The sequence below is a fragment of the Littorina saxatilis genome, linkage group LG14, assembly GCF_037325665.1.
Source record: "Littorina saxatilis isolate snail1 linkage group LG14, US_GU_Lsax_2.0, whole genome shotgun sequence".
NCBI lineage: Eukaryota > Metazoa > Mollusca > Gastropoda > Littorinimorpha > Littorinidae > Littorina > Littorina saxatilis.
In genome coordinates this window covers 36,791,090-36,807,486 of record NC_090258.1, presented here as the reverse complement: position 1 = coordinate 36,807,486, position 16,397 = coordinate 36,791,090, and the positions used below count along the sequence as shown (strand labels likewise).

The following is a 16,397-nucleotide window of genomic DNA, read 5'->3' as shown; positions in this document are numbered from 1 at the left end:
TTGTGAAACAAGAAGGGCAAAGCCCATACGACTCACATGCTTGACCTTGACATGACCTTGACCTTCAGGGTCAAGGTCAAATAACTAAACCTAGCAATGACATCATACACTAAGAACTGCTTTACACATTTTTTCTACCAAAATACATGTGACCTTGACCCAAGGTCAAGGTCATGCAACACAAAGCTGTTAATTCAAGACATAGGAAGTACAATGGTGCTTATTGGCTCTTTCTACCATGAGATATGGTCACTTTTAGTGGTTCACTACCTTATTTTGGTCACATTTCATAAGGGTCAAAGTGACCTTGACCATATGTGACCAAATGTGTCTCTTGATGAAAGCATAACATGTGCCCCACATAATTTTTAAGTTTGAAACAGTTATCTTCCATAGTTCAGGGTCAAGGTCACTTCAAAATATGTATACAATCCAACTTTGAAGAGCTCCTGTGACCTTGACCTTGAAGCAAGGTAAACCAAACTGGTATCAAAAGATGGGGCTTACTTTGCCCTATATATCATATATAGGTGAGGTATTCAATCTCAAAAACTTCAGAGAAAATGGGAAAAATAGCTGTTTTTTAGACAACATTTATGGCCCCTGCGACCTTGACCTTGAAGCAAGGTGAAGATGCTATGTATGTTTTTTGGGGCCTTGTCATCATACACCATCTTGCCAAATTTGGTACTGATAGACTGAATAGTGTCCAAGAAATATCCAACGTTAAAGTTTTCCGGACGGACGTCCGGACGGACGGGGGGGATGGACGGACGGACGACTCGGGTGAGTACATAGACTCACTTTTGCTTCGCATGTGAGTCAAAAAGGAAACTGGATCACACGGGTTCACGATGGCTCAGGGGTAAGATAAACCATGCAAAAATAAATTCTTTGAAAATTGCTCGCTCTTTACGGAGGGCACCTAGGATTTTCTCAAGCGGTGAATGTTTAAATGAAAGGGTGTTTGTACTGTGTGTAAAAGCCTGACAGTATCTGTGATGGTTTACGAGAGGCTTACTGTGCCTTTTAATCAACCTCCATTTTCACAACTTTTTGTTCTTCCTTTTCTCTACTTTTGTCTTTTTCTTTCACTTCCTTCTGTTTGTCCTTGATATTTTTGGATGGCGGCAACAGAATATCCGACATAAAAATAGCCTCCTCTTCCTCATCCTTCACACCAAAGATCTCATCCACAGACGGAGTCGTGCGGATCTCGGGGCCAAGCGACGTCCAGATGAAACACAGGTCTGGATCTTTCTGCACCAATGGGTAAGGGGTGTTGTGGGAGTGGAAGTAGTCTGAAGGTGCGTGACACACAAACTCTATGAACTCCATTTTCCGTGGAATGTCTTCTTCCGGACCTGAAACGGAAAAATGGGGCTGTCAGCGTCACTTAAAAGTTGTAGCCTTCACGGTTTTTTAAAACATTTAGAAGCATCCAAACGTGAAACCTGGGTACAGGTATTCGACACAAAACAATGACAACAAAAAACTAATGTGATCTTCGTTATTCTAGCTTTTTGTGTGCAATTCAGACATTACACAATTATCACAATTTTAGCCTTTTAAAATTTTCAATCATGAGCACAATTTGCTGTTGGCATCAAAGCACACCAACACACCACCCGTCACAAGTAGCCAAAATTGGCTCCTGTCATGTATCCCACAACTATCACCTGGTTGGAATCCAGATCCAGATTCGATACAAGCAATGGACGATTTTCGGAAATAATTCTGACATGATTCGCAACTAGCGTTTTGGAAGAGTTGCGCCCTTTACCTCGCTCGGCCAACAAGGAAACATGTGATCTAACATTTAAAAACAATGATTTTAGCGAATAACTGACTCCATTGTGTATGTTATGCAGTGTCCAATCGATATGATCCTTTTCTTATAAAAATCAGCACATCGGAGCCACGATTCACTTGATGGCATACAGCAATCGCTAAGCATGTCAGTTTCCCACACTGTCGGGATCTTGACTTCAAGTGAAACTCACGTGACCTCAGGCAAAACATGTTGTTTGCTATCACTCGGGGCAAGTGATTCGGCATTGCCAGGACAAATCGTAAACTCCGCGGTCCGATGTGTATCTTTTTTAAAGAAATGGGATCGTGTATCAAGCGGACACTGCATAAAGTTCATATCGGAGTCAGTTATTGGCTGCAATTGTAGGTTTTAACTGGTCGACCACGTGTTTCCTGTAAGGGGCGCAACTCTTCCACAACACTTGTAGTTCTTTCTTTCTTTATTTGGTGTTTAACGTCGTTTTCAACCACGAAGGTTATATCGCGACGGGGAAAGGGGGGGGGGGGGGGGGGGGGGAGGAGATGGGATAGAGCCACTTGTTAATTGGTTCTTGTTCACAAAAGCACTAATCAAACAATTGCTCCAGGGGCTTGCAACGTAGTACAATATATTACCTAACTGGGAGAATGCAAGTTTCCAGTACAAAGGACTTAACATTTCTTACATACTGCTTGACTAAAATCTTTACAAATATTGACTATATTCTATACAAGAAACCCTTAACAAGGGTAAAAGGAGAAACAGAATCCGTTAGTCGCCTCTTACGACATGCTGGGGAGCATCGGGTAAATTCTTCCCCCTAACCCGCGGGGGGTAACACTTGTAGTAAAATTGTATATCCCAAGAGAGTTATTTCCAGAAAACGTCTAAGACTCACTGAGATGTTAAATGTACATAATAAAAACTTACCCAGTATGTATGTGGAGGCATCAAATTTGTCTGTGGGACTGCTCTGAGTGGGTAGCAGCCAGGTGATGATGGCACTCTTTTCGTTGTACTGGTCACACATGAAGCCTCGGATCTGTGCGTAGAACACTCCTCCGTCGTGATCCACCAGCGACACCATGTCACCCACCTGGTAATACTGACCCTGCAACACACAATTCAAATTACAACAATGGAATTTTTTTTTCCTACATTTGTGTTTTATTACATAAAGTGTTACATTTATCACTCATGTGCAGTCACCATTGTTCTTCTACATTGGTGTTGTTAAATTTCAAGAAAGCAGAACAGAGTTAGCAACAAGTCGCGTAAGGCGAAAATACAATATTTAGTCAAGTAGCTGTCGAACTCACAGAATGAAACTGAACGCAATGCCATTTTTCAGCAAGACCGTATACTCGTAGCATCGTCAGTCCACCGCTCATGGCAAAGGCAGTGAAATTGACAAGAAGAGCGGGGTAGTAGTTGCGCTAAGAAGGATAGCACGCTTTTCTGTACCTCTCTTTGTTTTAACTTTCTGAGCGTGTTTTTAATCCTAACATATCATATCTATATGTTTTTGGAATCAGGAACCGACAAGGAATAAGATGAAAGTGTTTTTAAATTGATTTGGACAATTTAATTTTGATAATAATTTTTATATATTTAATTTTCAGAGCTTGTTTTTAATCCGAATATAACATATTTATATGTTTTTGGAATCAGCAAATGATGGAGAATAAGACAAACGTAAATGTGGATCGTTTTATAAATTTTTATTTTTTTTTACAATTTTCAGATTTTTAATGACTAAAGTCATTAATTAATTTTTAAGCCACCAAGCTGAAATGCAATACCGAAGTCCGGGTTTCGTCGACGATTACTTGACCAAAATTTCAACCAATTTAGTTGAAAAATGAGGGCGTGACAGTGCCGCCTCAACTTTCAGGAAAAGCCGGATATGACATCATCAAAGACATTTATCAAAAAAAGGAAAAAAACGTTCGGGGATATCATACCCAGGAACTCTCATGTCAAATTTCATAAAGATCGGTCCAGTAGTTTGGTCTGAATCGCTCTACACGCACGCACGCACACACAAACACCACGACCCTCGTTTCGATTCCCCCTCGATGTTAAAATATTTAGTCAAAACTTGACTAAATATAACAAGTCGCGTAAGGCGAAAATACAACATTTAGTCAAGTAGCTGTCGAACTCACAGAATGAAACTGAACGCAATGCCATTTTTCAGCAAGACCGTATACTCGTAGCATCGTCAGTCCACCGCTCATGGCAAAGGCAGTGAAATTGACAAGAAGAGCGGGGTAGTAGTTGCGCTAAGAAGGATAGCACGCTTTTCTGTACTCTCTTTGTTTTAACTTTCTGAGCGTGTTTATAATCCAAACATATCATATCTATATGTTTTTGGAATCAGGAGCCGACAAGGAATAAGATGAAAGTGTTTTTAAATTGATTTCGACAATTTAATTTTGATAATAATTTTTATATATTTAATTTTCAGAGCTTGTTTTTAATCCAAATATAACATATTTATATGTTTTTGGAATCAGATAATGATGGAGAATAAGATGAACGTAAATTTGGATCGTTTTATAAATTTTTATTTTTTTTTACAATTTTCAGATTTTTAATGACCAAAGTCATTAATTAATTTTTAAGCCACCAAGCTGAAATGCAATACCGAAGTCCGGGCTTCGTCGAAGATTACTTGACCAAAATTTCAACCAATTTGGTTGAAAAATGAGGGCGTGACAGTGCCGCCTCAACTTTCACGAAAAGCCGGATATGACGTCATCAAAGACATTTATCAAAAAAATGAAAAAAACGTTCGGGGATTTCATACCCAGGAACTCTCATGTCAAATTTCATAAAGATCGGTCCAGTAGTTTAGTCTGAATCGCTCTACACACACACACGCACACACGCACACACGCACATACACCACGACCCTCGTTTCGATTCCCCCTCGATGTTAAAATATTTAGTCAAAACTTGACTAAATATAACAAAAAGGAAATTAAAAAGCCTCGTTCAGCGTTTATTAGCTGGTGCATACGTACATCATTAGAATAGATGTTTAGTCTTTTTTTTCTCTTAAAAGCAACTGCATAGCGCTGAATGTGTACTGCAGCTGAACTTTGTTGTCTGCTGAGATCCAAGGGAGAGAAAATAGCTCTTCCCTATTGCTATCAGTTACACACAGTAATACATTCCTTGGTAGACTGAGGTGTGTTGCTGCGCGCAGGACAGGGACAAGAATTAAAAGCCACGAGCACACATTTGCTGGAGTACCAAATTAAGAAACAAAGCACATAATTGGGTCAATATTCAATGCAGGTTAAACACACTTACATCATGAAAGATGCTGCTTCCAGTCACCACTGTTGCTACAGGCCTCGGCGCTTTCACTGGTTGCTGAACAAAACAAAAAAATCATGCCCATTAGATTGTGTTCAATAATGTTTATTCATATTGATTATATAAATGAAAAAAACGTATGCTGAGTAACATAAATCCCTTTTAAACAAAGCACAGTATTCAATTCATCATACATGAAATACATTTTTTGTATCCAAGCTTTCCAAGGTCCAATATGATGATTTTCAAATACAACTCTGTCAGGATTATCAATATCAGTGGTCTGGAGGAGTAGGACTGAGTATCGCAGACTGGTTTTTCATAACATCTACAGAATGCTCCACGCCTCCGATGGGTTGATCGGGACAAACAACCAACTCCGATGTGTATGCCATGCAGCACGCACAATATGCTACCCTTTTAGTTTTATTTAGAAAATCAGTGTTCCTGAGTTCATAATTTATTGTGGAAAGGATCACTGGCAAGTAACACATGTTTTGATCGAGGTCACGTGGGTTTGGTTTGAAAAGTATGATTGTTGAATCATAGCTTGAATTAAAAGAGAAATATGTTTTAATTAAGTTTGTCTCACTTGCTAACTTTCTTAAGGACTCAATGTATCAGAAGCTAAATACCACTGGTTCAGGAATGCAGGTTTTCTCTACCCCACACCACTGAAGGTCTTTGAATACCTGCAAGAAGGTATATAAGATGTGGGTGAGCTGAGTTTTCAAATAGATGGCAACTAAGATGCCACATGCCCTAAAATGACATGAAATCGGCCTGGGACATGGTGAAAGGAGGTTGACCTGGCACAAACACATCCCTCACACAAACCCAGTGTAAACAACAACTGCCAGGGATTAACAAAAAAGGTATAAAAAAAAGGTGCTAAATTCTTCCTGGGACCCCTGGAAAAACACAGTGCATGGCGAACACTTCCAGTGATCAGCAAGCCATCTGTGGTGATTCAACGTGGCTTTGATGCTTCTATTTTCGAAAGAAAATACTATATCTAGCGCACACCCCATAGCATACACATCAGTCATTTGCTCCTCCCGATCGCAGAATAGAGCTGATCGGATGCATGGAACACACTCCGGATGTTGTGAAAAACCTGTCTGCGGTACAGGGGCTCCTACTCCTCCAGACCACCGAAAATCCTTGACACTGACAGTTATTTCTGAAAAACTTCTCAAACACTAGTCGCAGTTGTAGCATGTAGACCGTTAAAAAGATTTTCATCAGGTACACTTGACAAGGAACATGTATAGATAATGTGGCCCTTCAAAATAACTTACTCTTTTAAAGGCTCCACCCGGAGAGACCTGCTTAATCTGACTTCAAGGAAGCAGGAAAAACAACAAGAAAACAATTTCTGGCAGAGTTTTAAGAGCACAAATCATGTCAGAACGTCTACATCTTCAATTCCACATTGAAAGTTTCCCACACGACATGGCAAATCTCGGATTTCTGTAAGGTGACAGTTACTTCTAATACAGTAATAGTAATAGCAAAAGTAGTTTACATTTCTTTCACTCACACTTTTCTTGAAGATAATTCTCCTGCTCTTCCCTTTAGTTGCCAATGCCTTGGTAGCTGCCTGCACTTTGCTTTTTGCTGGTTTAATTCTGGCACTCTTGCGTAAAACAGGACCTCCAGCGTGACTGCTGCTATTGTGATTTCCGTTGCCGTTTCCATTTCCGTTCTTCGAAGTCGAGCTGGAGCTACCATTTTGCCCGGCATCTTTACCACAGTTCGAACCTTGCTTCAAACCGCAAGAGTTGCACAAGATTTCTCCTTGCGCTCCCTTTCTCCACAATGTTGAAGTCGTAACTCTGCAGGAGCTGCAGACAGGTTTAATTCCAAACGGCATTTTCAACCCAGGATCACGCAGTAAATTTCAATTAAAATGCTGTTTACAAGTGTAATAGACGTTCTCAAACTAGTTAGTCTGAGAGCGAACATCGTCTGCTGAATGTCGCTTAATTCATATAATTGTGAACGCCACATCGTTTTTACTATTGCTTGAAGCCATATTCATGCACAAAGCACGGTTGACTTTTCGTAAGAATTTGTAGAAACTAGTTAAAAAGCTGTGACTCAGTCTTACGGGATTTAGAAAGAAACTATTTATATCTGTTGCTGAATGTTGGCTCACAAAGAGATCCAAATAGTTTTATCCACTAAACTACGGTTATCAGGGGGAATGACTCTTATGGATAATTTATTTTCTGACAGATTTGTCTCAGTGGTGTACCCTGAGTGTTGATGTCATCAGGTCACATGACAACAGCACGGCATTATGATCATGACACGGTAGAGTTACAGGAGTGTGTCTGCATCAAAGTCGGGTAAGCCACTTGATTTTTTTCCCTTTTCAGTTTTGGTCAGCTGTATTTTAATGTACCGGACAATCTTTTCACACACTTCATTGTAGTATTTCTCTTTGCGTCGTACGTGGCGGAAGCTGTTCCATATTTAAAAGATGTAAACTGATACATTTTTGATTTTTTCATAAAACCTCATGTAGTTCTATATTTATCTTCAGCTTCCGATCTGTGTGTTAATACCGGTATACATCACAATTCATCGAGTTCTGCATCATAAGCAACTGACATTAAGATTATTTATGGTAAGATCTTATGTATTGTGGTTCTTGTACACAGTGACAGTGCTTCCTGAAAAGTACCATTATAAAATTGACATTTATGACATAGACAGCATCAGTGGTCCAGACAAGTGAAGGCTAATATGTATGTAAGGTAGCTAGACTTGTCTTTACAACTTAATGTCAAGATAATGTGACTGTTATGTCTATGAGAAAATGATCGAGTCCTTTTGGGTGTTGAAAGTCATGCAACAGCTGTGTGGCAACCTAATTTTAGCAATTAGCTACATAAATTATTGTGCCCACAAATTGATTGTGGAACTGGAAGTGCACTGTAATGCTTCTAAATCTTGCACAGCCATTAGTGGACACTTTACCCGCATGCAACGTCAATGAAGCAGGTTTAGATGATTACCAGTCCCACATGAAATGATGAATTTCAGAATTAATTCGGTATGCTCAATCAATGATTATGTGCATGCACTGCATGCATGGTTTGTGGCTGAATATAAAGATGAAACTTCAAAATCATTACAATTTGAATCCATCTGTCTACCATTTTGGACGATGTGGCGTTCACAATTATATGAAGGTGAAGAACCTGATGTGTTAAAGGTTATGGCCGTTACACTGAATGCAGTTTGATCCACATACAGTATGTACAGGTGGATACTGTGTGCACTTAAGCACAGAGACAGAGCAAGAAGGAGTGGCAGCTGGTGTTGTCGTTTGATTTGATGGATAGGATCGCAGTGTTAGACACGATGTATAGATCACCGTAACAACAGAGGTTTTTGTCTGTATGACCTATGATTGATCATTACCTGTCTGTCACAAAGTATCGGTGATTATTAAGCGTGTGTAACAGAGTGTCCTGATGTGGGCACTGATGGAATGAGGATTTTGCAACAAGCAGAACATCACTTTTTCTCTTCTCTTTTAATTTTTTTTTTTTTTTAGGGTATTTATTTTTATTTTTTAATTTGAGCATTGCAACAAAAATCACACTTTTTTCTTTGTTTTATGTGTGTGTTTGTTATTTGATGGTTTGTTTCACCCAGTATAATGAGATTTCGATCAAATTTGATCAAATTTTGAGCAGTTATTGCTCTTTTTTTTAACACAATAGAACCCCCTTTTTAAGACCGTAGTTTTCCAAATTATCTGTTCATACCATCACTACATTTTCCTCCACTCTAAGGCCCCCTCCCTTTTAACTTGGAGGTCTTTGGAACTAGATATATCGATAGTAGATTGGGGATATTCTACTGTCCTGGATTTTTCTTAGAATTAATAGAAAATACCCTCAGTTGCTTTGTCCTATTTAATCGTCTTCATTTTCTGGACGTTTTTGAAATTTATTTTTGCTTGAGCACTCTTTTAACGGGTGTGTTTGACGCTGTGCTTTAATAATGATTGATAGCTTGGATATGTATCCCTTGAGGCCTCTAGTGTAAGGGGATTGACAATTTTCTTTGTTGAACTGACAATGATGGACATGTTCACTTGCCTTTGAACACATGTGCATTAGTGCACAGAACAGTGGCTATAAACCACCATATTCTCTCTTGCATTCATTTCTGCATAAATATCATCTATAATATTGCATTGCTTTATTGCAGATCATCACTGAACATAGAATACTAAAGAAACAACAGCAAGGAGGAGACAGCAACGGAGAAGAAACAAGATGGAGGGGTTACTGCGCAGCGAGGAGATGACTCTGTGTCAGATGTTTCTGCAGTCAGAAGCAGCCTACACTTGTGTGTCCGAACTCGGAGAACTGGGACTGGTGCAGTTCAGAGATGTAAGTATGATTTGTTAAAACTTCAATACTCTCTCGGACATTTCTGAAGTCAGAGCTGTGGTGCTATGGATGTATCTGTCTGTCTTATCCCATGTAAAAGCCTGGACAAATCTGTGGTGGCTTACATGATGGGTTACACGATGGGTTACAATACCGTTACATGATGGGTTACATGATGGGTTACATGAGAGGGAAGGTACAGTGGAACCCCCCTTTAAGACCTTCCAATTTAAAACTCGATCCCTCCTTTTTTCAGACCTTTTTTTCTCAGACTTTCTGTTCAGAACCTTTGTAAATTTACCCCCATTTTAAGACCTTATTTTTTCAGATTTTTGGAGGTCTTAAAAGGGGGGTTCGGTTCCACTGTACCTTCATAGATGCATGCATAGTGGTGGCACTGTGTGAGATGTTTCTGCAGGCAAGAGGCAGCATCATCCTGACCTCAGGTCAAAATGAGTTCGGCTCATTCTCTCCCTGACAGGATGCCTTGAGTTTCCTTGTCTGGCAAGGAAACCGATTTTTTACATATTTACAGCTTTTTGTAATGTATTATTGATATAAGCAGATTCGCGATCGTCGATAATGATTTTTCATGGTGTTTTGTAATTTTTAAATTACAAAGGAATTGATATGTAAGACAATTTCAAGCGAACTATTTTTCGCGGCTGTATTTACTGTGCAAACAACTCTAAATATGGCAAAAGTGTCACGTGATAATCAACCGTTTGGTTTCGGCGCTCACTGGAGCAGACGATTTTTTCTGTAACCAGTTGACAGTGATGAAACCATATATTACGGTCTCCTTCCGGCAGCAGTCCCAAAATTTCGACTTGTTTTGACCTTAGATCCATGTCTTTATCATAACTGTGAAGAACAGAACAGAGATCACTGTCGAAGTCGGCCAATCTGCAATCATTTTCGTCTCGCGAACACTGATCTCAAATTTAGATCAGTGCTCGCGAAAAACATATGGGAGATAACTCTGTATTCTTATTTTGATATATTCGCGTAGGACTGTAGCGTCCGGTCAGAGAAATAACTGGCGATAGCCGTTGAGCGATGACTGATCAGAATGAGGCAGCATGTGCAAGTGTATCAAAACTGGGAGAATTAGGACTGGTGCAGCTCAGACATGTAGTTGTACATGTTACAGGTACTCTTTGTCTCAGTGTCCGAACCGGGTTGGTTAAATAAAATTACAATAGATTTAGTCAAGCTCTTGTGGAATCATATCAGATGTTTCTGCATTTAGTCAGGTTTCCAATACCTGTATGCCAGAACAAGGAGAGTTGTTACTATTGGTTGCAGAGATGTTCATACATATGACACTGTCATCTGTGTGTCTGAGAACCGGGACATGTATGCTGTGATCTATTCATTTGCAACCTTATATTCTTTCCATGCTGGGGTGTCCTCTTATAGTTATAACACTAACAGGCATTGTTCAATGTTGTAGTCAAATGTCACCTAAGCGAATTGAAACCATCTCAGGAATCACATTTTTTCTAACACTCAGCATGAGTCTTGTATTATATTTCTACAATTTGTCATTTTGTGCTTTGTTTCTTTTTTCAGTTGAATCCGGATGTGAATGCCTTCCAGCGCAAGTTTGTCAATGAAATTCGACGCTGCGAGGAAATGGAACGGAAATTACGTAAGTTAAAATATTGTTGTTATTGCTACTTTTAGCTGTTTCCATAATTTTCACTTTGACAGGCTATTTTACAAGAATGTGAATGCAATTTCTAGACTTTTCTTATATAGCTGTTTTGTGTATTAAATGATGCATCTAGACTAATTTTATTCAATTATTCATTTCAAGTGTTCATAGTGTTTACAGCCCTGTCGCAAAAGAGGTAACCAGGGCTGAGATGCACGACGCGAAAGTGGGTGCCACCCAAACGGGAGGGAACTTCTTCTTCTGCGTTCGTGGGCTGAAACTCCCACGTACACTCGTGTTTTTTGCACGAGTGGAATTTTACGTGTATGACCGTTTTTTACCCCGCCATTTAGGTAGCCATACGCCGTTTTCGGAGGAAGCATGCTGGGTATTTTCGTGTTTCTATAACCCACCGAACTCTGACATGGATTACAGGATCTTTTTCGTGCGCACTTGGTCTTGTGCTTGCGTGTACACACGGGGGTGTTCGGACACCGAGGAGAGTCTCCACACAAAGTTGACTCTGAGAAATAAATCTCTCGCCGAACGTGGGGACGAACTCACGCTGACAGCGGCCAACTGGATACAAATCCAGCGCGCTACCGACTGAGCTACATCCCCGCCCCGGGAGGGAACAAAACGCAGGGTCTGATTCCTTGAAATCACAACAATACCTGCTATTCAGACTTGGTCGTGTGACAGAGGTTTTCTTCCACACGAGATTACGTTGATTGTCTAACGAAGCCGTCAGGCTGAGTTAGACATCAGCTAATCGAGTGTGGAAGAAAACTCTGTCACACGACCAAGTCGGAATAGCATTTATGTCTCACAGCTTCAACAGAGGAAAGAACAAACACGTGTTGTGTACTCAAGCTTGACAAACCGAAACACAGGAGCAGCCATTGTGGAGAGATCTACTTTTTGACGGAAGTGACCGAACAACTGTGAATGACGTCTCGGTGTATGTGAATGACGTCACAGTCATCGTCACAGTCTGTATCTTTTGAAGCATCGCATTCTTCATGACGTCTTTCTGTGTCTGCATCCGCGAAATGTTTGTTCATTCCGGGATATATGTTCAGAATTCTGTCCTTATAGTTTCAGACTAACAGGCCTCCTGAGCTAGCCACTTTGCAAGGGCAGCTAAATTCGCGTATGGAAACAGTACTGTCATCTGGGATGCCGTTTTCAGTATTCTGAGCGTTGAAGAATGTGTAAAGAGAAGAAACGATAACAGCAGGAGAAATAAAAGTCGTGTGTTAATTTTTTGGCTTTTGGAGGGACGATTTTGAGTTTGAATCCGTTCTTGCCATGCTCCTAAGCGTGTAACATACAATCTTGCACACGTTTGCTTTTGTAGTGGCAAAGGAGGAAAGCGTGTGACATATCTCAATTTCAAGCAACAGCGTCTGGCTCCCACCTGGGTGGTCACATTCTCGTGCACCTCGGCCCAAATACCTAACATTTTTCTGTGAGTAATAACCGTTTTGTCAGCAATAATGATTTCTTGGTACATGGTGATTAAAAGTTCAGTTAACATGACCTTTAACAAAATGGATTTAACGGACTTGACATACATGTGTGTAACTGCAGGTTTCCTGGAGAAGGAGGTGAAGAAGGATGGGATTCCAATGCTGGACACAGGAGACAATCCGGACGCTCCGGCGCCACGTGAGATGGTTGACCTGGAAGTGAGTGCGCATGAATTTATTTCATGTCTTGTAACTGGCTGACCTGATCTATCTGCAATGCTTGTGTCCAAACAATACAGTTGTAATCAACACACTCAGGTACTAAACAAACGTTAAGAGATTTGTTCAGCATGACCACAACCCTTGCATGGGGCCTATTTTGAAAATTGCCAGGCTTTTCACTGTATCAAAAAACAAGAAAGGTATGTTAGTGGAACGTTATATTTATAACAAAACAAAACAATATGTTCACTGATCTTCGACCCAGCGGTCGTTTAAGTGGACCGACAGTCGTACACTAATATTAATAACTAGATGATTCGCCGGCGCATTGTACGCGATTGACGCCACACGAAGGAAGGGAGATAAACGCGCAAAACACTGGAGAAGATAAGGAAGAGTTACTGGGGATGTACAGAAAAACCAAAATCGGTTGAGCGCTGCGCGCTGAGAGCACGTGTTGAAAATTTTCAGCGACCAGATTGCGTCCGGGGTCTACCTGAATATGCCCACCAAATTTGAAGCAGATCCATCGACTTTGGCCGTGCATCGCGAAGTGACACAGACAGACAGACAGACAGACAGACACACACAAGCCATATATAGATATAGATACAGAAAATAAAACTTATCTGACAAATTGTCCAGAATCTTGCTCGGAAGACACAAACGAGACAATGATCATAAATATAATGTTCCAATTATATACCTTTCTTGGTTTTTTTATTCTGAATTTTGTGACGTTGACAGTACATTGGTTTTTGGATTTCATTTTTACTGTATCAGTCGGGGAAACAAACATTTATTTTTTGTTTGCTGGGCCTAATTATTGTTTGATTTTTCTGTCTCCAGTCAACATACGAGAAGCTGGAGAATGAGATGAAGGAGGTCAACGCCAACGCTGAGGCCTTGAAGAAGAACTTTCTGGAGCTCACCGAGCTTAAGCATATCCTGCGGAAGACGCAAACCTTTTTTGAAGAGGTATTGTTTGGGTCAAGGTAGCAAGGTTTTAAAGTGAAAATGTGCTATTTTTGGAGATTGATGTTTTTGTGGCTCTTTCATATGTTTGAGTGAAGATATGTGTGTGTGTGTGGATGCGCGCGCACGGGCAACATTAAGAGAGAAAGAGGGCGATCAGTTTTGTTTCTACTTATGACCTAGGTGCTCAGATTAGATAGTGATGGTGGAAGCGTTGAAGGTAATATCATATTTTAAGGAGTATTCTGACGGCTGTGACAATTATTATTCATACTAATTAGGACGACGAGCATCACTGGGTCACTTATTATCTGTTTATTAGTTATGTATCCATATGCTATAAAGGTTGATTTATATGCTACAAAGGTTGATTTATATGCTACAAAGGTTGTGTAGGATTATCTATGGGGAATGAAGGTCGAGGGTTGGGAACTGCATGATCCTCCTTTTGCTTTTTTTAATTTTTAAAAAAAATGTTCACTTTGAAGTAGGTTGACTCACATTTTTATTTATTTTTGTATATTCAGTTTCTTTGGGCTTGCCTTTTTTGTGTAGTCAAGCACTGTTCAGTTCTTGTGGTTGCTGTCCTGTAGAGTGTAATGTGCCATTGAATTTTTTTGTTAAAGCCCACTTTTTCACACTGATTAGGTTGGCAAATTATTGTTTGTATGTTGAACCCTCCAGCACATGAAGAAAACTTTATTTAAATTACATTCTTATCCCAACTCACATCAAGCAATTTACTCCAGTTTAGTGCTAGGACGCTGAATAGCATCGCCTTGGTAACAAGGGGAGGTCACCCTAAAAAAGAGCTACCTTGACCCCTTATCATGACAAAGTCACGCGTGACTTCCTGACCTTGCCGCCATCTTTGAATCATTCACTCTCCAGCGATCTGTGTCTACAGACGTGTTTTGATTTTGCTCCGGCTTTCAGCCGGTTTGTCTGACTTCTGCCTTTGTCAGACCCTGCCTTGGTACTTGCACACGGTCCCTCTGCTCCTACTGTGTGTTTGGGTGAGCTTTTTTGTCGTTTGTTATCGTTTTGTGACTTAGGTTTGGTCGAATACTTAGCTTTGTTTACATTTTTTCCGTTCGCCATGTTGGATAAGGAAAGAATAAAAATGCTAAGTTGGTGGCCGAGCCTTCTCCCACAAAGAAGCCTTCTCGTAAGTCGTAGAGTTCGGCATGTTAAGCTTTGATTAAAGTCACAGATCCTTGACTAAATCCTCGTTTGATGTGCGATAGACTTACCTAATTCTCCGGCTATGCCTAGTTTGCCTTCAGCTGCTTCACCGGTCTTGTCCGGTTCAGGCCCTGTTAGCGAGAAGCAGGATGTTTATGCTATTTTGCACTCCTTGAGTGCTTAGATATCCTCTCTTTCAGCCGAGTTTTCGTCTACCAAGGCTGAGATGTGTCTTTGCCTTCCGGTGTGGGAGGTGTGCGTTCCCTTGCCAGGGTGTGTGTTCCGCCTTCCTCCACTTTTACGTCCGCCGACGTTCACGCCTCGTTTGAGGGCAGCCGTGGTGTTTCCCTGCTGCGTTCCCAGGCCTCTTGGACTGACGACGATCAAGGTATTTATACTTCGCCAGTAACCGGGTTCTCCGGCCAAAACGAAGTGCGTGTTTGGAGAGAGTAGCCACACCGGTTCGTGTGCGCGAAAGCTTAGGCCCTAGGTCTACGTCGTTCCGATTGAGTGAACGTCTAGATCGAGGGAAAAGCCCAGACACGCGTTCGGTCTCTGACCGAACAGGGGAAGTGCGTCCTCCTACACTCCCTAGAGGAACAGTGGGTGCGGCAGCACAGCTTTCATAGCTTTCCCCGCTTCCGCCTTTCAGGCAGGAAGCAGTCCCTAGGGACGTACCGCTTGGGTATAAAATCCCTCGTGGGCGTCTCTTCCGGGCGACACTTCGTCGGACTATGGTAGTCACGGCGGAAGTGTCTTGCCTGACTTCACGGAAGTGAGGGACTACGAGTCGGATTTTGGCACTTCCGTCCAGGGTGACGAAGATGTCAACTTCCGCATACCGACTAAGCTTCCGCAAGCTCTGGCTTTAGCGGAGGAAGTGGCTTCACGGTATTTTGAGGAGGGGGTGACATTCCCCGCTTCCGCCCTCTGGGCAGGAAAGCAGTCCCTAGGGACACACTGCTTGGGTATCGCATCCCTCGTGTGTCGTCTCTTCTGGGTGACGCTTCGCCTGACTATTGTAGTCAGGGCGGAAGTTCGTTGCCTTGTTGCACGGATGTGCGGGATTATGAGTCGGATTTTGGTGCTTCTGTTCAGGTTGACAAAGATGCCAACTTCCGTGTACTGGTTGAACTTCCGCTAGCACTGGCTTTGGCGGCGGAAGTTACTTCAAGGTAGTTCGAGGAGGGTGCGGCAACACTTGTAGGCTTGTTGCCCAACCTCCTTCCGCTTTGGGGGATTCCCGTTCTGCGAAGGACGAAACAGCAGTTCAGTTTTCGGAAATTCCCGTTTTCGGAAATTCCCGTTGGTAGCGTTTGAGCTGTCTATGCTACTGACTACTGGGC

The 16,397-nt window shown here is 41.4% G+C and overlaps 2 protein-coding genes across 6 annotated transcripts in view; one reads left to right on the top strand and one right to left on the bottom strand.

Moving 5' to 3' along the window:
* LOC138947682 (GATA zinc finger domain-containing protein 1-like) lies at positions 1-7,263 on the bottom strand. Its single transcript, XM_070319214.1, has 4 exons — positions 6,663-7,263; positions 5,114-5,176; positions 2,723-2,903; positions 1-1,364 (listed from the first exon to the last, which is right to left on the bottom strand). Exons 1-4 carry the CDS (start codon positions 6,993-6,995, stop codon positions 1,030-1,032), a joined length of 912 nt encoding a protein of 303 aa, XP_070175315.1. The 5' UTR covers positions 6,996-7,263; the 3' UTR covers positions 1-1,029.
* Positions 7,264-7,380: 117 nt separating this feature from the next.
* Positions 7,381-16,397, top strand: part of LOC138947680 (V-type proton ATPase 116 kDa subunit a 1-like) — a 54,057-nt gene continuing 45,040 nt past the window's right edge. For all 5 annotated transcript variants that reach the window (XM_070319211.1, XM_070319209.1, XM_070319212.1 and 2 more), the window contains exons 1-5: positions 7,381-7,473; positions 9,353-9,537; positions 11,113-11,191; positions 12,791-12,888; positions 13,741-13,869. In XM_070319211.1, the coding sequence (XP_070175312.1) occupies positions 9,421-9,537; positions 11,113-11,191; positions 12,791-12,888; positions 13,741-13,869 (423 nt within the window). In that variant the 5' untranslated portion in view covers positions 7,381-7,473; positions 9,353-9,420. The remainder of the gene's footprint in view (positions 7,474-9,352; positions 9,538-11,112; positions 11,192-12,790; positions 12,889-13,740; positions 13,870-16,397) is intronic.

Coding starts and splice junctions, on each gene's coding strand:
- LOC138947682 (XM_070319214.1), bottom strand. CDS start 6,995: ATGCCGTTTGGAATTAAACCTGTCTGCAGCTCCTGCAGAGTTACGACT. Junction 5,177..6,662: donor GAATTATCTTCAAGAAAAGT/GTGAGTGAAAGA, acceptor TGTTTTGTTCAG/CAACCAGTGAAAGCGCCGAG. Junction 2,904..5,113: donor GAAGCAGCATCTTTCATGAT/GTAAGTGTGTTT, acceptor TGTGTGTTGCAG/GGTCAGTATTACCAGGTGGG.